The sequence below is a fragment of the Mastigoproctus giganteus genome, chromosome 9, assembly GCF_048544385.1.
Source record: "Mastigoproctus giganteus isolate SK-2022 chromosome 9, ASM4854438v1, whole genome shotgun sequence".
NCBI classification, from domain to species: domain Eukaryota; kingdom Metazoa; phylum Arthropoda; class Arachnida; order Uropygi; family Thelyphonidae; genus Mastigoproctus; species Mastigoproctus giganteus.
Genome location: NC_143583.1, coordinates 54250235 through 54274904, shown reverse-complemented (window position 1 = coordinate 54274904; position 24670 = coordinate 54250235). Strand labels below are relative to the sequence as shown.

At 37.6% G+C, this 24670-nt stretch overlaps 1 protein-coding gene across 1 annotated transcript in view; it reads right to left on the bottom strand.

Moving 5' to 3' along the window:
- Positions 1 to 3520: 3520 nt before the first annotated feature.
- LOC150080246 (uncharacterized) overlaps positions 3521 to 24670 on the bottom strand; it is a 39320-nt gene continuing 18170 nt past the window's right edge. The window contains exons 2-4 of the mRNA XM_090381425.1: positions 14502 to 14539; positions 5585 to 6847; positions 3521 to 4558 (exon numbers count right to left, since the gene is read on the bottom strand). Coding sequence (XP_090237551.1) covers positions 4337 to 4558; positions 5585 to 6847; positions 14502 to 14539 — 1523 coding nt within the window. The 3' untranslated portion in view covers positions 3521 to 4336. The remainder of the gene's footprint in view (positions 4559 to 5584; positions 6848 to 14501; positions 14540 to 24670) is intronic.

The window sequence follows — 24670 nt, the reverse complement described above, 5'->3', positions numbered from 1 at the left end:
TTCCAGCTTTCCTATCGTATGCTGATGATATTGTATGCTACTTGTCATGCAAACGCCATGTTGGTGACTCACAAGAAAGACAAATCTCCTCTGAATCTGTAAACAGCTACCTAAATACATTCTAATAAGTATGCCAACTTTTTTGGCCTGTTAGTCAATTCAGAGAAGTCAAACTATCTAATCTTTACGCTTGTTTGTTTGTTTGTTTGTTTATTTGGTTTTTAGGAGCATTAGCAACTAAGGCCATATTGCTCCGGGATATGCGGTTGTCATTCCCTGACCTTTCCGCATCCTCCGTATTTGGTGGTGACGGGCTCGAACCCCGGTCTAATCAAGAAGCGTGTGCTACGCACTGCTGCTCCTTCCCACCTGGCTACGGAGGCGCCTTAATCTTTACGCCAAGTCAAATGACTTCTGCTGATACGGTATCTTCTCTATGTCCAGAATTGGCAGGAAATGTTCTGACTCCCACTGACAGTGTCAAATTCCTAGGAGTAATCCTTGCTGCCAACCTCGCCTATGAAAAACAAATCCAAGCTCAGTATTCCAAAGCCCTGAGAGCGTTGTGGGGAATGAAAATAGATCTGTGCAAAACGCACAATAAGCAAATAATAAGCAATAAGTTCCTGCCAGTGAAACATGCCTCACACCATACAACCGCCTCAACCGGCCTGCACTTTTGATATCATGCATGGTGGATGAAGAGCCTCATGTTGTTGACGCCAAATCCGTATACGACCATCCACGGTGTGGAGTAAATAACGTGACTCATCCGACCAGCACACCTTCTTTCAGTCTTCTAATGTCTAACTTGCATGCTGTTTACACCAGGCGAGTCTTTTACGCCGATGAACGTTGGTCAGGAGAGGATGCCGTAGGGATTGTCTGCTGGTATAGCCCATACGTGCGACGCATGGTCATGGCAGATATTGTTCCCGGTTGGCCTGTGTTGTATTGGGTAGTCAACTCTTGAACAGTGCTGCGCCTGTACGAGTCGTCGAACCTGGTTCTCACCTCTAACTTCAACCGTTCAATGACCTTTGCAGTTTTGCCGTCGGGTCGTTGTTTGACCATTTTTACGCCAGTCCTGGTACACTTTAAATACGGCTGCTCTCGAACACCTCACTAGTTCAGCAGTTTGGGAAATTGAGGTACCAGCTCATCGAGCACCCACAATCTGTCCTTTTTCAAAGTCCGATAAATCCTTCCTTTTACCCATCACGCTCGGAATTTTACTACCTACTGAATCATTGACACCTAATATATGCTACGTAGGTCAACTAACTGCTACTCTGGTACCTCATGTGGTCAACGGGTTGCATTCACTTCTCATAAGGGTGGTCATAATTCGGTGATCACTCAGTGTATATCATATTATTACGTAATTAGAGTTTTTTTTTTTTTTTTTTATTTTCTTTAAACGATATGCCATTTCTTAGCAAAATGTGGAAATAAAAAAATCACCATGCATAAAAATTGTTGTACTGTTTTCACAACAAACCACGTGTCTTCACCCTCTAATGCCTTTTAGAATAAACTATCGTTAAAAGTTACCTTACACTTGTGATGGCTTTTAATGCTAGTTACTAACAATAAATCAGAGTTCTCTTTCACGAACTTGTAATTAGCACTGCATATACAACCTTCAAGCATTTCGTCGAACAGTTCCTATTAAAACACACAGCTGACAGAACACGTGTGAAATATGTACCGCCAGTTGACCTTCCCTGTAAACTGTGGATTCTCGGAAGAACTGTTCGAAGAGTTAATTTTATGTGGATGGTTAACATGAACCCTCCGCAATCAGGTCTATTTTATCCAGCTCCTCGAAGACCCATCTAAGTGCCGGTGTGATAACCACACTCTGTTGAAACCATTCCCATGAATCTTTGATTTTAATGACCACACGCAAAACAAAAATCGATACCGAGATGTCTCTGACGTCATTCACGTGCGCACCTTTGTACCTCGTGAATCAATCTAACCTACAGGTACAACCAGAATGTGGTTAAAATGTTTGAAAAGTTAAAGATGAAACGGATAAATTAGACTTCGAAATTATGGCATGATCGAAATAGGTGGCGCTATTGTTACCCAGTGCAGATGACAGATATCTGGTTGCTGGGGGATACATTTAAAAGAAATATCCGAATTTCTAAATCTTTTGTTTTGAAATCAAGTACAATATCAAAATGTAAAAACAATGGAGCAGATATGCTTCCTTCTACTAGCATTACAACGTTAGAGGAGTGGTCAGTGTACAGGTTAATAGTACCTCATTTCGCTTATTCGAACCTACACGACGCCAGAAAATACGTTGTGAAGGAGAAGAGACTTGTCCGATTGTAGAATCCTCAAAGAAAACGCTTAGACTTAACAGAGATTATTTATTCTTTCCATTTTGGTAGCAGTCATTTGATGTTCATGTTTGGGTTGTCTTATCATTTGTAAATATTGTATAGTCATTGGACATTGATATTTGTTTCTCTGATGGTCTGAATACCATATTTCTGTATACTCCCCAACCCTGCGTGTATGTACTTTTCTCCACATGATCAGTGTACAAACTAAACTAATATTTACACAAAAAGGCGCATTATAGCCTTGTTGTCCTTGCGCAGTAAAGCCTATAAACAATTTACGCAAATATACTTTGAAATTAACGTATTTCAATAGGAAAAAAAAGTCACTATATTCTGCCTGTACACGCGTGTAGGCAGAATTATATTGTTAATTCTAAATCAATGACTGACAAGCAATAAATATTTTTCTGCAGGGCCTGTTAGGTTAGGAAGAACAAACACGAAATCGTAAATAATTTATAACCGTTTTACTTTATTAGGGCTGACGCAAATTCAGTAAAATTTCTAGGAGGGTGGAGAGTTATCAGTGACTGATAACCTCATGCCTAGAGCATCCTAAACATGCTCTATTTGATCTAGGCCTTAGGATCTGGTTGGTCATTCCCTAAGAGAGCTCTTTGGTTGGTTCCCTAAGAGAGCTCTTTGGGGACATAATATACATTACAAGGGTATCGCAAACAAGCTGTTTTTATCTGACTTGTTTTTTTTTTTTTTTTTTTCAAAACTGATGACTATGTAGTTTTATTTTCATTTTTATTTAAAAATGTATTCGAGATATTGTGTTTTCTTTATAGCTTTTGAGTACCAGTGTAGTTTCCTCTTCCGAAGGCCACTTAGAAATTCTCACAATCTCAATGAAACTTTAAAAGAAGCTTTATAATTCCTATTGATCATCGTGTTAAAATTATTAACGTTTTACACATTTAATAATTCCTGCGTACTGTACAGTATTTTCACCGACAAATATCACAGATTCTACTCTTCATGGACTACTAATAGAGACTTTTCAAGTCAACTCTATTAATGATCGTCAAACATAATAGATAACTTAATATCTATTATATATTCGATAAGTCCATCACTTTCCGAACAGCCCCTAATTTTTTTTTTTTTTTTTTTTTTTTTTTGGTATTTGAAAAGAAGAATGAAACAAATGCTAAAAAGGCAGAAGTTCACTTTATTTCGTTAACTTAGAGCATCTGTACAGATGGAAAATTTCCTCTTAAAAGAGGAAGGGATACATACCTTCACCCCTTTTCTGAATGGGTAGATGGAAAAACGCGCAGTTTTCTAAACACGCGTACATATTTGAAACGTAAAACGGTATGCCACGTAGCGAACCCAGATAGTACCTTAACTGTTAAAATATCTTCCTCAAAAATAACTTCCGCCACTTTTGAATCGTTACCATAGTAACCGGGATGAAATTAAAGAGAGAAACATAAACGAGACAGTGCGATTTTGATTTCTATAACTTGACAGATTCTCCTGGAATTTGTCATAGTGGACTTCCCACAATTCCTATAGTCACCTAGCCATTGTTTCTATATCACGATCGGTGTAGAGTTCTACAAAATTACAATATTTTGGTTTTATTATTTTTTTGGTCACTGGTTTCGTAAATTAAAGGAACAAAATCAATTTTAATGACTATTAACTTCAAGGTTAATTAAAGAGAAGTTACGTCTCTTTTTTTTTTTTTTTTCGAAAATCTAATGCGAAAAATGCAGCCAATTATTTAACAACCAAAATCAGGTGACTTCATCAATAAACCGCACTTTTCTCAACTTGGGATTGAAAATATAAAAAAAAAAAAAAAAAATTAAAGCCAAACCCGTTATGGTGGGGTCTTATTTTTTTTTTCTTATTTTATTTTTTATTTAAATCACATCGGACTTAAATTTGTTCTCTCTTAAAGTGCGTTACCACGCATTGCAGGAACTGAAAGTAAGCGAATGGAAGGACATTTAAATTTATTTATTTTTTTTCTTATCCTTTTTATCTTCTTCGATGCTTTGTTCTTTGCTGGGTAGCGTCGTAGTTTCGTAAAGGTCATTGTTACGATTATAATAAAGTTCGGAACTGGCACAGTCGACGTTGTTGACGAACCTACAAGTGAAGGTTGTCTGGTCGTATAACGTGTAATTTGGGCACAGGAAATCGTATCTAGCACCAGCAAAACAATAATGGAACAGCTGAAAAAAAAAAAGGAAAGAAAAATATATATAAAACACGCATTTTAACTTGTTCTTCAAAAACACTAAATACATTTTTAATGTTATTAACTACGCCTTATTCTAACTTGAGTAATCAACTGCTATCCGAGTTCAAAATCACACTTTCAACATTTTAAATAATCATTCTTATTAACTATAATGTAATTTTATAAAACAATCTGATTTATTCATATTAATTTTAATAAAATTTAATAAATATTATTAATAATAAAATTAATATTTAAAAAATATAATTAATTCGTATAACGTAATCTGTAATTTGAAATCCTAGTCTCACCTATTCTGTTCCAAGCATTACTATAGTAGAGAGAATTTCTATAAGCGGGTCAAAAAAAAAGCACTAACTAGCTATGCCGTGACTCTACGCTACAATTCTACCAATTCTCATCAACAAACTGAGCACACACCATTGTCAGTTTGTGTTGCTTGAGATCAATGATTTGAATTATTTCTGTGGTGTGTTTTGGACATTGGATTTCAGCTGATCATCCAACCGACACACATCTGCCTTATCGATTTACGTGAGTAATTCTTTGTAGAAATAAAACTTAGAGGAAAGTGTGGGTTTAGAATTCTTTTTACAGAAGCAACGAGGCGTGTTGCATTGTTCCAGTAGCAGGATGACCAGAAAAAGTCATATTTAGGGCCAGCTGTTGCGCATGACTGGTTTTTTTAATGAAACATGCTGACACATCCAGGCGAATTTCAAAACACTAGATTAAATTAATTTACTATAAAAAATGGACTTAAATATTGCGAAGTAACTAAATTTTAATTAATATACCAACTTTTCTTAAATCTTAACTCTAATCTTGACATAAATATAAATATTGAGTAAAGCTCTCATTCTGAAAGCAACTGACCAATGAAAGCTCTACTCGATGGCGAAACCCGTATTTGTTTTATATCTAGATTGAAGTAAGAGGGAACAGGGGTGTGGTGCAGTTTACCTGCATTGCGCTTGCGCAGAAGGCAGTGGCTTACCTGGCAAAAATGTGGAATACTGGCGTAATACCCATCGTGTCTTCCATCACACTCAAAGTCTATGGACTCGGGGACCGTGATGTAGAAAGGATAATCTGTTAAGTCGACCCCCTTTAACTCCCTCGGAAAATTGGGGTCACCGAGGAAATCGATTATCCTACCGTCCATTCTGGGTCTCAAGTTCCTGGTTCGGGTGATGTTAGGTTTCACGGGCGCCGGTGGGGCAAGGGTTGTCGTGGTGCTGCTGGTGGTGAACTTCTTCGTTACTCTCTCCTCTGATGGTTGCGCTGCCGGCAGTTCTTCCGGGGGTGGAAGAAACTGACTCTCTGGGTCAAATTTCACTGGCGGTCGCGGTTGAGAAGCCCTCTGGCTGGAAGGACGACGAACAGCAACTCTTCGAGGAGGTTTAGGTGGAGGTGGTGGAGGAGGTGGTGGGGTTGTTGTTGTGGTGGTGGTTCGTTTAGTGGGTACAGGCGCTGGTTCTTGGGGTTCCTCGTCTTCATAGTAATAATATTCGGGCTCTTCGGTAGTAGTAGTCGTTGTTGTGGTTGTCGTAGTTGTGGAGCGCTGTCGGGGCCGACCTCTCACCCCTGTCCTCCTTGCTCCTTGCACCCTACGACGAGGGGGATTCGAAGGAGGCGAAGCGGGGACTGCCTGAGTGAGGTTTGGAACTGGAGGTTCTTCTTCCACTGGTGGAGGTGCTGGACGGCTTCGAGACCTCGTAGGAGTCCTTCTGTTTGACGGTGGTCTAGGAGGTGGGTTCACAAATTGGGGGATAGCAGGAGGCGAAGGTCGCAGAACGGGCCTAACGGGAATTTCCTCTGGTTCTTCTTCAAGTTCTTCTTCTGGCGGGGGTCTAAACTGACCCCTCGTACGAATATAAGTCCGCCTTTCTTCGCTCGATGCTGGTGGTCCAGCTGGGGACTGCTGGGATGGCACAATCCTCTGACGTACAGCAATGCGAGGAGGGTATCTCCTAGGGTTCGCTGACTGAGGGGGAGATAGTCGTGGCGGTGGTTTGGCAGTGGTGCTTTGAAACACATCCTCTTCTACAAACACTTGGGGCTCCACCCTTGGCGATTGCACTCTGCTTCGGAAAACACCCCTCCGGCCACCTGGTGGAGATGGAGGCGGCTGGGGTGCGGTGAGTTCAGGCTCTGCATAGTCACTTTCGGAAACGTCTTCATCCTCTTCTAATGGAGGAAACTGTCGCGTGCGATATTGAGGCCTTCTGCCTCGATTTCCAAACGTTTGTCTTTTAACCTAGGAAAGTATAAGACACTAATAATGAACCAGTTAAAGGTGAATAATTCCAGACAAGCGCAAAGCACTAATAATGCGAAGGGGAAGTGGGAAGTATACGAGGGATGATAAAAAAGTTCTGAGAACAGAATGCATAAATTGTATCAATGAATTATAGAACAGGTTGTTTTGATATCTATTCTTAGTGGCTTATAAAATAGATTGTATGTCAATGTCTTATGCAGTTTATAAAATTTATTTATTTATTTTATTTAATAGATGCAAAAAAGAATAACTATCCATCAAAAGGAGCATTGTTCTCTAATCATAACCAAAGAGGGCAACAATACTAAATAAATCCATGAAGGAATTGCTAGAGTGTTTGAGAAGTATCACCCAGTTATGATACTATTGCAAGATGGTCGGCAGAGTTCAAAAGGACACGGGAGACAGTTTAGGATCATTCAAGTCGTCATCTGAAGCAATCATTCTCAAAAGATTGAAGAAAAAAGTAGAAAAGGGAAGAATTAAAGTGACTGAAACTGAAAAACTACTTAACATCAAGCAATCTAACAATAATACATGAGTTTGGATTGTCCAAAGTTTGGGCAAGATGAGTTCCCAGAAACTTCTCCATTCATGCAAACATCACATAGTGAAGAAATTTAAAGATAATTTAAAATTAATTGTCGCTAATCCAGAGAGAGAGAGAGAGAGAGAGAGAGAGAGAGAGAGAGAGAGAGAGAGAGAGAGAGAGAGAGAGCACAAGGGATCTCCAAACCAAACAAAAAAAAGTTTCGAATCCAACCAATCGTCTCAGTTTTTTGGGTAAAAAAAGGAATGATGTTAATTGATTACTTTGCACCTAAAACTACAATAACAGGGGCATATTATGCCAGCCTTATGCCAAAGTTTCAATGAAGAAAGATGAGGAAATTTGGACCACTTGGGTTTTGTTTCTCCATAACACCGTGCACAAAGCAAAGGTTTAACGAGCTAAATTTCATGAATATGATTTGAACAAAGAACTCTCCCTCCGTACATCGAGATCTTTCCTTCAAGTATTTATTATTTGTTCAGAAACTCGTTTTAAAGATGATAAAGATCTAAGAGCAGTTGGGGAAGCCTAGTTTGAAGCCCAACTTGAAGAATTTTTTCAAACGGCTGAACTCTTTTTCTCTCATACTCCGTTCTCAGAACTTTTGACCACCCGTGGTACGATTAAATTTTTTAAAATGTTAGAAAAGCATATAGAACGAATATTTGACTAAATAAGTATTAGGTAAATAAACAATTCTAATAAAATAAAATTAATGTAAAAAAACATAATAAATCTATAAAAGTAAACAAACTTTTCAAAACTTGAAGTGGATTGATGAAACCTATGCCACGAACGAAGTGACTGATACAGACACCAGCAGTCCATTTCGCTTTGTTCAGAGATGAAATGCAGCTTTATTCAGTCATTTGCAAATTCTACCTCACCCCACTTGAGGAAACTAGACACCAAGAGCAAAACAGGAGGCTGTACTTTATTCGTTGTTCTTATTGTAACAAGGGACTTGTTACGTTACAATATGTCCCTGGTTACAACGGACACAATGCGTATGTTGTTTGTCCATGGCTTACGATGGTTCTTGGTATTTCGGAGTATAATGGAATCTTGGTCCTTTAGGCTGTCATAGACATTCTCTCCCGTATGTCAAGCTACGCCTGCTGTCTGAGAGTTTAAAACGATGATGGAAATGATATTCGGGTGACACTTAAGTCAAATCGACCGAATTTCGAAGAAGCCCGATCGTTCTGTGGCAGCCAAATTCTCTGCTTCACGATGGTGGGACTGTTAATAACCCTGGGTATAACCTCCTGAAATACGGCACCCAGGAGGTGATCACGCAAGCACAAATCAACGTAAGCAGGTGTCGAAGTCCACACCAGAGGGAAGGTATGCCTCCTCTGTGTGTTACTAGGCAAAACTAGGTGGTAGATGACACTCATCAACGGTGCAACACGGCCAATTTGTTTATTGGAGGCTTGAAATGGTGGAACCCATGTTTAGTCTCCAGAGCAAAGCTCCGGCAACGCGATCATCTCTTCTATCATATAGCATGATTGGTGTTTTTTTGAGATTATGATGGATATCATGGCATGATCCAATCTTCCTTGTATTTCGAGGATGCAGCTCTAAAATGGTGTTCGCGGGCCAGAAGCTAGATATTCACTAGACCGAATATATTGGCTTGGGATCAGCTATTGCATAATCACGCTGCCTCTACTCTGCTAGATAGAGACTGGAGGGAGTCTGAGGAGTGTATATTGGGGGGGGGGGGGCATTATCGAAGTCACTTTATGTCAAGGACCTGGGTTTATTCTTGCCATGTGTATACCATATCCAAAAATTTCATTACTTCATACAGCACGTCCCCCCACCTTTTCTTGCTATTGAATACACCACGAATTGTCAAACCAATGGAACAAACTTATCTGCGAAAAGATAAGTTTGATTTCACAAATATACGTGGTCTCATATCTAACCTCAATGATGTCCCTTTTCACTTACAGTCTGCCAAACCCCATGTACTTTTTCTGACAGAATCCCAGTTATCGGTTGATTCAACCACTGTTCATCTCAGTCCAAATTATTCCCTGTATGACACTTTTCGCTTCAACGGTGGTATTTGTGCGTATGACCGTTCTGATGTTCCTTGTCAGAGATTTAGCAATTTGGAATCTCCTCTTTTCGATCTTCTCTGGCAAAATCTCTCTACCACGTTCTGTCAAATTCATCTGTTGCCTCTATCGCCCAAACCCCGCTAATCACTTGAAACTCTTTAACTTTCTTTCTTTGAAACTTGAGTTTCTCTAGTACAACTTTCCCAACAGTGAGGTAGTTTCCCTTAGTGATTTTAATGTTCACAACTCCAGCTGGCTTTGATGTTCTAGTCACCCGCACACAGCAGGCCGAGAAGCCCAGGCTTTTGCAATTACAAGCACCTGTTCATTTACCTACCAGAACACCAGATAGACCTAACCATGCAGCAAACATGCTTGATCTTTTTTTTTACAAACAACCCTTCTAAGCACACGGTCGAAGTGAGTGGTCCTCTAGGTATCTCAGATCATTGTTTCTTCTCCAATGGAGCTTTTCTCGTGGCCATTCTCAACATCATATTGTTTAGCATTAAAAGAATGCAAAATGGAATGATCTGCGAAATTTCTTTTCCTTCGTTTTATTACTGTTTCAATTTTTCTTATGTCGATATTTACTCAGACCGTGTCAGTGAAATAATTTTTATAGGGATAGAATCCTTTATTCCACACTTTACCTTAAAATCTCGTCTTATACCTTGGTTTTCCAATAAATGAGCTAAGCATTTTGGTCTCTTGCCAAAACTATTGGCCGAAACTTTTGCTCATTTCTATTCCCACCTTTTTAAAAACTGGATGGTTCTATTGCCACTTCAGCCAAACATAAAGCTGACCTGCTATCATCCTAAATTTCTTCTAATTCTTAGAAGCAATTTAGGTTGATGATCTTGGTAAACTACCTCGTACCATTCACAGTACGCTCCAATCAATAACTCCATTGGTCTTCCGTCAAAAGAATGTCAGAAAGGTTTTGTGCAGTCTTGGTGCCAAGAAAGTGCCAGGTCCTGATGGTATTTCTCTACTTGTTCTCAAAACCTGTGCTCCTGAGCTTACTCCTGTTCTGTGTTGCCTTTTTTCATTTTCTTATTCCGCGGGTGTTTTCCCATCTGCTTGGAAATTTGCTAATATCTAGCTACTTCCTAAATAGGGGAACAAATCCCTCCCATTCAATTACCATCCCATTGCACTTTCTTCTACTCTTTCTAAATTAATGGAGAAATATAATAACCGCCAAATCTTAAACTATCTAGAAACCTTCCATCTGATCAATGATCGCCAATATGGATTCCGTCAGTATCGATCCACTAGTGATATTCTGGCTTATGTCACCCATCTGTGGACAAATTCAATGGAAACGTTTGATGAAACTCAAGCAGTTGCTCCTGACATTTCAAATTGATTGTGTTTGGCATAAAGGTCTTCTAAATAAGCTTCCATCTTATGGCTTATCAACTATTTTTTGTTACTGGGTATCCACTTTCTATCTGGCTGCTGACTGCAGGTGATGATAGATGGCTCTCTGTCTTCTATCTTCTCCACTAATGCAGGTGTCCGTCAATTCTTTCCCCCAACACTTTTTCTCTTGTATATTAATGACCTTCCATTGACCGGAAATCCTATCTATGTAGCTAAAAAACTGGGCTTTTATCTTTCACTCTTGGCGTTACGTTTCTTCCAAACAGCTGTTCACTGTATAAATATCAAATCCTCTCTATCATGGAATATTGTTCCCACATCTGGAGCGGTGCCCCGACAACTTCTCTCAAAAGAGACAAAAGAGAGCAGTTATTTTAATTAATGACTCATCTGTAACATAGTCTCTCTATTCTCTGTCTCATAGATGTTCTGTTTCTTCGGCATGCCTTTTGTATAGATTCTTCTGTGGTCACTGTTCTTCTGAAGTGGCTTTTATAATTTAACTCTTTCTCTTCAAAATCAGTCCTTACACGTGCCGCATCCGGTCATCATTCTTTTACTGTCCAACTTCGAACTCACGGAATAAACCTTTCTTCTTCCTCATTTATTCCTTTAATTTCCATTTTCTGGAACAAACTCCCGTCATCATACGTATTTCCTTAAAATTACAACCTACAGACATTCATGCCAACAAGTATTTTCTTTCATCTTTTCAACCTTCAACCCATGCACTGTACGAAGCACTATAGATTCTGATACTTCTGGTGCTTATGGTTTTCCCAAAAAAAAAAAAAAAAAAAAAATGGCTAAGAGAAACCGTCCACTTCTCAAGTGTTTACCCGTTTATGAAGTTTGAAATGTCTGCTTCTGAAAAATATCCCTTAAGTTTAATGTTCTTTCTGTCTGTTTAATAGGATTGAAAGAAGTTTTAACCTTTAAGGAATCGTAAAGAACCTTTAAGAATTTTTTTCACCTTTCACCTTTAACATTTTTGTCGTAAAAAACTTACATTTTAACACCGTATGCCTTTTCTCGGCAACTTCCCCATGGCCTGCATTAGGGGCAGGATAATTGGATGACTGTCTGGGAAGCCTGTGTGTTTCAAAGTGACTCATGACTTATTTTTCTATTCTATGTTTGCAATCCAAGTTTTGTATTTGGAGAAGATATTGTACATTACGTGAAGCATCCACCTTCGCAATGAGTTGCCTTGGTATTGCACTGCTTATTAGAATAAACTGAGCTTCCCTTTTGACAACTGACAGTTTTAACAAAATTCATTTCTCATATTCGGAATATTTTTTGTCCTGGTATTAATAGTCACTGGTATAATTTTGTTTAAATAGTTATTGAACTTTATCAGATATTTTAGCCATATTATAAAATTAAACGTGAACAGATCTAGTACTAGGAATCACAACGTGACGTCACATTGACTGATGAAAGGGGCTGGGATCGGTGCAGCGTAAATAAACAATTATTTTTTTATTTTAATTAATTTTTATTATAAAACTTGGATTTATTAATTTTTATTACTTGCATTTTCCGCGGCACACAGGTTGAGAAACACTGATTTAACGTAATCAGTGTTTTACGTCTGTAATGAGACGTAATGTAGCCGAGTGGTTAAAAGAAAAAGTGCAGTAGCATATGCCCTTTGAGTAGACCATGATTCAAGCCTGCATGACTGTTAAATATCATTTAACGATTGTAGTCATGGTTTATTGTAAATTCCTATAACCTGTTGGTTTGTGCCATATTATAAAAAAGAAACCGGTGCAGTATCCTGTTTATTACAATATGTGGAATTTTCCTTGCCTCTACAACGAGTTGCCTCGGTAACAGAATACTCCAAACAGCATTTTCATGTGATAGAGAAGGTGCAGTGCGTACAGTGGCGTAAATTTTGCTATTCTTTTGTTACTTTAAAGTGCTTCTTTATTTATCACTGCGAAGTTGGTTTTGAACCAAATGAAATTTCATGAACCAATACCAAATGAACCAATACTAAGGCAACTCGTTGTAAATTGTGAACCAAATGAAAGACAGGTGTCATCACGGAGTAATGGTACCGATTCACTCTTTACCTTTACAGTGAGTTGCCTTTATATTTCACTATTTTAAATAAAGAACTTTATGAAATACTATATGATCCACAACAGGACAGCCCTGTTGATTAGGAGGAGCAGGTCCGACGAGAGAGGGAATATTTACGCAGGCCCTTTGTTCTTCAAGGGCCACTTGCAGAGAGTTTAGCATTATATTTTTAACAAATTAAATACATTTTTTATAACTATAAAAATTTACAAACTTAAAATAATAAAAATGTTTTTATTTTTTAAATTTTTTATCCTATTGATTTATTATGTTATGATTGACTTGTTGCTTTTTTAACTGTAGTATTTGTGTGTCCACATGTGAACACACACAAACATATGTTAACTCTTGACCGACCTGGACGAGGCACGGATAAATTACTGTACAGCAACAGTACATAAAGTATGATACAACTGTGAAAAAGAAAAGGTGCATGTATTAATTAGAATTTATTTCTGCAATCAATTATGGGACAACTAGCAAAGCACGATAGCGTTGGCTAGAAACATTCTATTGATGTGTTTGGTAACGGACTATTTATATTAGAGAATATTGCACCTTCAGAACGAGTTGAGTCGGTATTGCACTACTTCATATAGTACAACGGACATAATAATAATAATAATTATTATTATTATTAGCCATATGGTGCAAGGAAGCCTGAGGCTTATGCTGCACCAGCCAAAAAAAAAAAATTCTGAATTACCCTGAGAGAGAGAGAGAGAGAGAGAGAGAGAGAGAGAGAGAGAGAGAGAGAGAGAGAGAAAAAACAAGAGTCAGAAGCAGAAAAGAATCACCAAGAAGAGAAGAATGATATCTAGCTCAGGACCTTGGGTGTGCCAAGCCCATACTTACCAGATGTGAGCCCCAGGGGATAATTGTCCCTTTAAAATTCTTTACGTGATTAATCTTTATGCTAAATTAATTATAAACAATATATTAACTATTACCGCTTCGAAGTAACACAATGCAATACATAATCAATGCTTTAATTTAGTTAATCTATTTAAAGAACCCTATTTTCCCAAAGATCCCTCATTGGCCTTTTGCAATCTTTCTTCTATAACGTAATCCCCCCACCCTCCTCTTGTCAACAACAACAAGGTCTCGGAGCATAAAACTTTTATTTATGCGTTAATATAAGTGTTTAATTAATTTTTAAAATGATTTCCAAATTAAATTCATTTTTGATTTTTCGTTTTCACTCTAATTAATAAATTGATATATTTTATTTTATGCAAAATTATTTTTTTTTACAATTAAAGTGATAACGGTAATAATAATTAATAATTTATTTTTCTTTTAAAAAGTGTAATTTTGCTAGTGTAATTAACAATTCATATTTCGTTCGGTAGATGGCGCCATTGATAGGGTAAGTCAAGTGAGGAATGAAGGGAAAGTGGATATTTGTGTTCTGTTAGTATGTCTTCTGCAAGGGCTAGTATTATACATGCAGCTTATTTTGATAATTATAATATTTAAATATTTTTAAAGATATGAATAATTTACTTACCACTTCGTGAGAGCTGCCCTCTGTTGCTAAAACGACAACTGCAAAATAAAAATTATATATAAAATAATGATATATAAAAAACAATCTATATTTATTTATTTAAGTGATTTATCATTCCATGTACAGTACAGTATAGGGAAACTGTCGTATTAATCTATATCTTCATTATTTCTAATATTTATGGTGATTAAATATACGACATGCCGATATGGTGATCTACCAAACTACTGGCTAATAATGATAGCCCTTAGTGGCGAAACTATAAATTCTGGAACCTTCTATTAGATTGCCTATCAGCTATTATGCCAAACTAATACTATAACAAGTATACCAAACCAGCTGTCGGGCCCCTTGACTCCTTGGTTCCTCCACCGTGCCGATCTAGTGGTATGGTAGTTTCGCCACTGGGATGCCTGATCCTATTTCAGTTTAATTTAAAGAGCACCAGAAATGTACGGAAATGATGTGTTTCACGTGCTGCCATCTGGTGATGAGGCATTCATTTATTTTATTCTTCCACGTCGACAGAAATTTTGGGATTCCGATGTTTTCTGCCATTATTAATATCCACATTGATCAGTGGTTTAGCTGAAAAAAAAATAAAATATAAAATTTCGTCCCCTCCTCTTTTTCGGATGATCCTCGATTTTCTGTTACACCACTGATCCTTGTTGCACATCTAAAATACCTTTTGCGATACTTTCTGTGTGCATTTTGTTTTGGTTGTTGTTGTTGTTGTTATGGGCGTTTAATGACGCATAAGCTACTATGGCTATAATGCGCCTATTCAATTTTTATATAGGGAAATCAAAATATTTTTATAAAATCAGAAAAGATTAAAAAGTCCAATCTGCTTCAGAAAGTTGAAAAATTCGAAAATATTTGCCTTGTCACCAATGAGATTCTCTAAAGTTATTGGTTTATTAAGATTTACTAGTGATAGCAGGGTTATTTTGTTTTGGTGAATCTGCAGCTGTCGATTTGCTTGAAAACGAGCGTTCTAACGTTTTAGCGATAACAGTTTTCCAATAAGCGTTGGGCATTGACTAGCATTGATCAAGGAGATCGATATGGATTCATCGGATCGTTTTCTAACTGTTTTTAAAATCTTCTTAAGGTCTGTGAAGTTTAGTAAGGTTTCTTTGGGATTAAAAAAAGAAAAAGAATAGATCCAATAGGAAACTTAAGAGTCTGTCGATAAAGAGGAATAGATTGCCCAATATTCTGAGCGATTAGAAGGAAATGGAAGAAAATATCGAATTAACGCCACCATGAACGAAACCAAAGTTTAATTGATATTGCATTAACGTGTTGTGCTGACTACGTCATTCTAATCGGTCCATTAATTTTGAATTATCGGTTACAGCCCAAAGGGCTTACGGGAATTTAGCGGAAAGGATTTCCTTCTCTCTGATATGCTGAACAAGGAAAATCACCTCCTGTGAAGCGGAGGAAAACTTATATTTCAAGTAGTGGAGTTTAATTTTAAACTCGATGTGAACTTTATTTATTCTTTTCATAGAATAACGACATTAATCTTTGGAGTGCATACGCTACCACCAGAATCATGAGAACAACAAAATTACCAGAACTGTGAGAAATATTGAACTACAGAAAAACAGAAGGTTTTAATTCTGAAATGAACTACCAAGAGTGAATGAATACTCTGGGTCCTTCTTCAGTGAATAAATAATTAAAAAAAAATTCTTTAGACATATGTTTGGAAATGGGTCACATGACCCATCTCCAACCCTCTGACGCTCAGCACGACTTGCAGCAAAGAGGAACCAGTTGACTTCCCGGGGATTCATCATTAAATTAAGAACACGGCCTCTGACCTAATAGCTTTGTCTCGAGACTATTTCTCCCTCGTCTTCTCGTTCTCTAGATTCTTTGTGTCAGGTAAAGTATAATGGAGGATCCCTCACTCTGTACATATCTAAACAACTTCTTAGCTATTTATCCACAGAAGGACACAGTTTTCCGAAATGGAGTGTCTTTGCCTTTATTAAATTGCATTATGCATATATTCATTATCCGAGTTGTCTGCCAAAGTAGTCATTGAAGGTCGTCCTTTACATTTACTTCATGCGATGACCCTCAGGGTTCTTCGTTGGGACCATGATTTATCTGCTGTAATTAAACACCTGCTAATGTGTTATAAAAGCTGTAACCACACTACTACTAGACAAAATTAACAGAACACGAAGAAAACGTGGTGTAACTCGTGCAGCTTGAGATGAAGAGGAACAAAATTTGGTATGGTGGTGTACCGTAGAGTAACGATGAAATGAGAAGGCATCGAGAAACTTCGGACAGGTATAAGGGACATTTATGGGGTTGTATAAGAATTACCAAAAAGGGTCACATTACAGAAATCGATACAAGACGCTCCAAAATATGTCCACATGACACCAGCACGGCGTATGAACCCTTCCAACGGCTAAAGAGGCCTGATAACGGTGAACCATGATCAATATAAGGGTGTCTTTAAGATTCTGTGGCAACAAATTCCATTTTTCCACCAGCGCAGACCTTAGCTCACCAAGTGATCGAGAAGTTGGTTTCCGGCATGCAATGGACGCCCAAGGACATCCCACACATGTTCGATCGGATTTAGCTCTGTTGATCGTGCTGGCCATGGCAGTCGTTGGATATCTTCAGTTTCAAGACATTCCTTTCCCACTTGAGCTCTATGTGCAATGGCATTGTCTTACATGAAAAGAAAATCTGGGCCAACCGCACCCATAAAATGTCACACATAGGGTTTGAGGATCTATTCTCGGTACCTCTGCGCAGTTAAGGTACTGCTATCAAAAATATGAAGAGGAGTAAGACTTGATCATTATTCCGACCCTCATGAGAACACCGCCTCCACTGTAAGTGTCCCTTTCTCTGATGTTGGATGGATGGTACCGCATTCCTCATTGTCTCCACATGAAATAACGTCTTGTAGGCAAAAGTGGACTCATCAGAGAATAGAACTGTCCCGCTTCATCGCAAGCTGCACGAATTACCACGTTTTCTACGTGTTCTGTTAATTTTATCGAGTAGTGTAGATATAGATTTTTTCTTTTTTCTTTCTTAATTCTCTGGTGTCCTTCATATGGCTGCTGCTTTTGTCACCGTAGTGTACATTATTAAATAAATATATAATTTAACGTCGAGATAATTCAGTTTTTATTAATGATAGCAATGAATCAAAATCAACCATCCTGTAGAACTTCGTAATAGAAATACAAAAAAAGAAAAAAAAAACTGGTAATTTTGATACTCTCCTAGCGCTGTGATTTTTCACCCGAACAAATCTTTAGAATTCACTGTTGCATCCGAAGGCAACATCAGCGCATTTTATTGACTTGAAAAGTGAGTTATTTTCAATTTTTCAAAACGAAAGCTTTTATTGGCTTTGAGTGAGATAGTAAAATCCCATCAGTGCACCTCTCTATTTTCTGTTTTTAGCCTTCCCCAATAACCTCACTCCCACGCACGCTACTTCTAAAAGCATCTTTTGACATTTTAACTCAGGCTTCTCGATCCCGTTACAGTAAAGCCATTAGTTGGCCCCAAAGCAAAATGTAATCTTAACACAACTTCACCAGGCATGACATCGTGGGTCAGTAGAGTTGTTATGATTTCGGAACAAGCTTTGCCACCGATAACTTCCTCCCACACGCACAACAAAACACGTTCTACAAAGGTAACCTTGCCTACACTGAGTGAGGCTTAGTATGTTCCATAAATAAAATAATTCAAACTGTCTTGTTTCTAAGAAAAAACATCCGTAGAAGCTTAAATAAATCAACACTTTCTCGTGATAAAAAAATGAAGTAAATTCACAAATAATACATAACTTTGGGGTTAAAAACGATTGAATATGTTGTCATATGGATTACTATTGAAAATATGTGACCTCTAAAGATGACTTTAAACTAGGAAAGCAAAAAAAAATAAATAAATAAAAATCACAGTAAGCTAAATCTGGTGAGTAGACGTACTCAGTATCTTATTATTTTATTTATTTATTATACTAGGCATTCCCTGCAAAAAAACTGGCATCCCCGACATAATTAGAGACCCTGTTATACAATATACATAAATAATACATATATTTAAATCCAGTGTAGTAAAAGACGTCCAGGAACTAAAACCCCATCAGATAGGAAGCTCACTAAAACGCCATTAGTCCATAAATTATAAAAAGTGCGCATTGATGAAGTTCAGACTTAACTAAGATGCCAACAGAAAGAAGAATCCACGTTAGCTGACTAAATTCAATGAAGTCCAAAAATAAGTGATGGGTTCACCAAAGATGTGCTCTTCACATGAGGTACACCTTTGCAGACTGTTAGCAGAGTCCAGATAAACCAAATTAAGTCCGCCAGTCATTAGCAGTCCATCAAGTATCGCTAAATCAGAATATAGACCAAGCTAGAGGAGATGCAACTTGGTGAATAGCAGACATTTGGAGTTGAGGAAGATAGAGGAGAGCAGACTCCTACTACTAATCGGAATAGTACCCGCATCTTATGTCTACCCTGATAATAAATATAAATCCGTTCTGATCTGTTCTGATTCATAGCCTACGAGACCTGCACAGATTAGACGCCAATATACTGCTCCAACTGGAGCTTTTTTTTTAATCAGGCGGTCCGCGTCCAATTTGGACAACCTCACCTTATATTCACAATACCATCCATACAATATTAAAGATACAATTTACAGAACCGTACAGAGAATGAAGTACATCAATTCGAAATAGTCAACAATGTCCGAAGTCCTTTCGCACCAAGAACCCGACAAAATGTCTTCCTCAATGAAACGATTTGAGTAGGATGGCTCATGAGAGCCTATTCAAGTCCGTCATAATCCACTGTGATAATACAGAAATGTGTCAAGAAAGGCCTACCCAGTAGCCATCTATGCCACGAGGAGGCGGGCCACAAATAATCGCGAATCGTAGCGGATCTCGACTATCATATACGGCGGACAACAGTGATAGAGTTCTTAAATGGATAGCGCCGAGTGTGCAGGGGCGTTATCATAATGCAATCGCCAATTCTCTGAAGCCTATATTTCCGGCCATTTTTCCGAACAGAATCCCGGAATTACCATAGAACTGTTTTCCTGTATTTCTGGTTTGACTATGCAGCACAAATTCACAATGCTCTGCCAGTCAATAAATATGCATTCTAGATCTTCACATTTTATCGAGATTGTCTTGCTCTTTTGGGCTTTGGAGAAGATGGACAAAGGTCCAGTCCATTGAGAGGACTGGATCTTTGCTTGCCGTATGCTCACAATTTGTTACCACTAATGATGGAAGAAACAAAGTGTGAACGAATAGCAGCACGGTGACGAAGATCCTGATATGCCAGAACTTGCCCCCTCTGTGAATATTCGAGAGACAGATACTTGGCTGCAAAGCAACGCATTCCGAAATCTACGTTAATTCATAGTGACTGCAGATAGATAAGTAATTGACACGTTGCTATGTCTAGATGAGTCAAAGTTTACCCTTGAGGAATAGCAACTCCCTAAATCAATTATACACTTGGTGGGGTTGAAATAAAAATAGCAGAGGGGGAAAGGGATCTTCGAGTTACGATACGGGCAGATATGAAGTTTTCTGAACAGTGCAAACAGGTAGTAGCCAGGAAAGCCCATGGTGTGTCCTATCAATGATATATCGAACGTTATCCTCTAGAGATAGGGAAGTTGTAATTCCACTGTATAAGTTAATATTGTTAGACCATATTTGGAATACTGTGTTCAAGTATGGAGACTTCATCTAAAAAAGGACATTGAGATTGTTGAAAGGGTCCAAAGACGGGCAACTAGAATGGTGAGATCGACAGAAGGACGACCGTAGGAGAAAAGATTCTGATTATGTGGGCTACACAGCTTGGCAACTAGGCACCTCAGAGGTGACCTGATTGAGGTTATAAGGCTCTGAGAGGGATTAATAAAATGAACGAAGGTGGAATTTTCACTGTTATAAAGAATTCCAGAATTAGGGGTCATAAATTCAAATTACAGGGGTTGAAGTTTAGATTAGATTGTAGGAAGTTTTCTTTTAGCCAATGAGTCGTTGATTGCTGAAAAGTTGCTCTCGCCAGTAGTTGAGGTTCACAGTTTGAATAAATTCAAAGGTCAACTGAATAGTTACCTGTATGAGGAAGGAAGCATATAATTCGTATTTTCTTATCTACTTGATGTTTTTTTTTTCCAGTGCAGCAAAAACCTGTAGCTTCCTTACAGTATATGGCGAATACTATTACTATTACTACTATTACTGTCTTGCACCTTATATTTTAAAAATAATTGGCCCTTCCCATAAGAAACAGTAGTTCCACCAGCAACTTCGCAGATAGTTAAACAGCAATACTCCTGATGAAGATAGATTAAATAATTGGAACAAGAGCGATTAAATAATTGGTTTTTGAAGTTGAAGGGCAGCCAGAGCTACCGACAAGTGGCCATTTTTAAACTTAGCTACCCACTGAAACAAAATTTGATAAAAATTTTTAAATTTTAAATTCGAGGAAACACATAACATAACTTTCTATTCAATGAACGCTAATTCAAAGTGACTGCAGATAGATGAGTAATTGACACTTTGCTATGTCTAAATGAGTCAACAAACGTGTTTAAACAAGTTTAAACTTGTTTTTACGACGAAATTCCAAGATACAAAGTCGGTTCCGAAACGTTTTGCTTACACCTTGTAGTTTTCGTGTGACCCTGAATTCAGAAATGAATACCAATGGATTCATATTCATAAAGTAGGGGCTCTTTAACATCACATCACACCGAGTATTGCAGTTTTCAGGAAGAGAAAAAAGAAAGAAAAAGAGAGAATATATTGATGCTACTCGGAATATGTCTGTCATATTTAGAGGCGTACCAGGACAGAATATTATAAAGCAAAACATTTTTCCTCCCTAGCAGTCTTTGTATTCGTATGTTTTTTTTTTTTAATTGCTAAATTTTCACCCATTTCATGCTTTCTACTTTTTTAATTTCTTTGTCAGCTTTTTCTTTCATTTTTAAATTTAGAACAGCAGCTGGCAGCTGCTGTCTCATGGCCTTCTTTCTACCCATCCATCTATTGCAACTTTCAACTGATGTGACTGACCTTTCTGCCTTCTTGATGTCTTCCTGTTTCATCACATCACTCTTCTACGCAGCCCTATTAACTTTCATCACCTCACGATGATTGTCTTTGATAAATACTCTCGTGTCGATAGTGATGACATCTGGTTGCAGGTTCTAGTATGAGGACCTAAATTTACAAAGTCCACTTTCCATTACGTATTGCAACCGCTCCACTGAGGTATAAAAATATAGGAAATATCTCGTATTCTTGTTTAAATTTAGCTTGGCCACAACAGATAAATATTTCATTTACTAGAAAAATAGAAATAAATAGGATAGTCAAGAATCACAAAATGTATAGTCAATTAATTTAACTGTATGTTAATTAATATTATAGTTAATTAATTTAACTATTTCGCTTAGGATGGTGCGAGCGTAAACATCCTACGCGATAAAGATAATAAAATAATAAAAAAATAACTTAAGGCCACTTTGCAACTAAACAACATGTCAGATTTTGTAACTGTGTAAGCGTGGTCTTGGACACATTTTCCTGCCATCTATTGTCAGTTCACCGAAACTTGAGTGATTGTACGGTGGCACTGCAATTCCTCGAATTAAACGATCAACTTGCGTAACATTACTCAATTATGCAAGGTTTAGAAATTAACTTTTAGGTGTTAGGTGTGTGTATTTAGCGTCAAAGCAACTAAGGCTATGAGGCGTAAGCATATTGTGTTTATATTTGTATCTATTCTTCGGTTACTTTGCCTTCTTGCTGGACCAATAAACCTTCATCTGAGATCCACTAATTCGGCCACGTTGTGGAAAAAAACCGAAGAAATTTCCACCCATCGAGACGGGACTCGAACCCAGTCCATTTTCACATGAGTTTTAAGGACGGCGATCGTAACTATTGTACTAACCGCGAGGGCTGAATTCCAGGAATACATTGCACATATATCAAAAAGATTAGAACCGTGATGCAACGTGCTGAGACTACTTCCCTCTGCAGGGTCATTTGAATATCGTAGTTGTTCTGACGCAGTCACATTAGAGTTGTTGCATTATTTAAGGCATTGCCATTGTCTTAAGTGATGGAATAAAGAGAAAATTAAATGTTGGTTCTTCTTTTCCAGTTATGCTTCTAATGGAGGGTTTAGGATGTTGTAATCGTGTTTAATTATTAAAACTCTAAAATATGATACTTATTTTCAATTTTATACTTCCTATATGTAGTATCAATACAGTACGTCTGTGGATCAACATCCATTTTGTTGATAAACTGTATTTTGAGGGAATATATGTTGGAGACATTTATGATTAAGAAGGCATGAACTCAATCGATTTCAGCATTAATCTGCATCCTGCTTCGTTCCTGCATTGAATCTCTATTCCCTCAAGGAAAGGGGCTCCCATTTGTTTAATAATTAGATTACGAAGTGGACAAAGTTTAGTTTCCACGATTTGGATTTTCTACAGTTTGATTTCGAGCAAGCTATGTAGGACTGATCAAGGTAACGTTAGAGGTTGTTTTGCGACCCTCTTGATCCGTTTCAAGATCCAGTATTTGATCCTGAAAATTTCATTAATTTGGGTAGTGGGAACCGATGATCGTCCTCCTCTCGATTCAATCGTAACGGGTAACAAATCGTGATATTTCGAATAGGATCCAGCAACGAAGAGATAAAGCATGGAATGGCGATGAACATGCTCACCAGGACACAAAAAAATCTCGTTTTCAAAAATCAAAAAACGAAGTGATGTTGATCCCTTTTTTCGTTATGAAAGGAATCGAAGATAAACTTAATCCTCAAAAAAATTTATTCCAGCAAGTGAATAAGGAGTGCTGTGCACAAGTTTCGGATCATTTGGTAAAAGAATTCAAGGAGTAAGAGTTCGGGTTTCATAAAAACAGATCTGGTTTCTGTTGCACATCAACGCTATGCTGCATTCTGTGCTAATTATTAAGGAATTTCTGGAATGGGACCAAGGAGCTAAATCTTCTCCTTTATTCCCTTAAGAGTACTTCTTATTCCCGAAAATCAAATTCATAAATGGCTGATTATTTTACGTTATAGATGACATTAAAAGAAATGTCGCAAAGGAATTGGTGGTGATCAGTTGAAATGCATTTAAAAGTTGTTATTTTTTTGTCCAACAGTTCTACAAGCAATCTCACAAGTGTGTAGCTGATAAAGGCGATTACTCTGAAAAATATTAAAAACTTTTTTCATTGTAACATCCAGTTTTCTTAAACTGACTCGGCCCTGGGCCTTAAGTGTCAAACCTTTTACTACACGTTTGTATCAATGGAGGTTACAGAAGAACACCGAATGCTCAAAAGACTCTTTATTTGGGATGTACATCGCCCACCTGAGGTGGAGGGAGTTAAATCTTAGCCCGTGAGTTATTCGTGGTTTTTCATCCCACACGATATTCATATTGGCCCGTGAACATACACTTGTATAGGATGTTAATGATCTTTATAAATAATAATATTTAATAATAATAAATACACTGATATCCATTTCTTTGGATAATTTCATAGCTCTATTACAGAATTCATAATGTAAATAGTTTTGAAGAGATTTATAGGCTTTAAATGAGTTAGTGTTCCGTATAGAACTTGTTGGACAATTGAAGTTAAAATTAATCATTTTATGTTTTAAATGATTAATTTTAAAAAGTACTAAAAATCAAATTTTTCTAGACAAGATATTTTCTTGTCTAGAAAAAAACGTCTTGTTTATACTTCCTGCGTAACCACTGGATCAGAGGAGTCTTTAATTAATTATTTTGACAATGAATACTATCATTAACTGTATTTAGCAGTCATGTGAGTTTGAACCATGGTCAGCTAAAACGCGTGTGCTACAGCACCCTTGCATTTACTACTCGGCTATATCGGGCCTAAAATCATTCTATAACGCCTGGGTTCGAAACAAAAAATTGCATAATTTTTCCTTGTCTTTTCTATATCTCTTTTAGCTCACGTGTAGAGTTCATATATCATTGTCTTCTGCTAATGTATTTGTGGGAATATTCCTTTTATGGCATGTAGTCTGAAA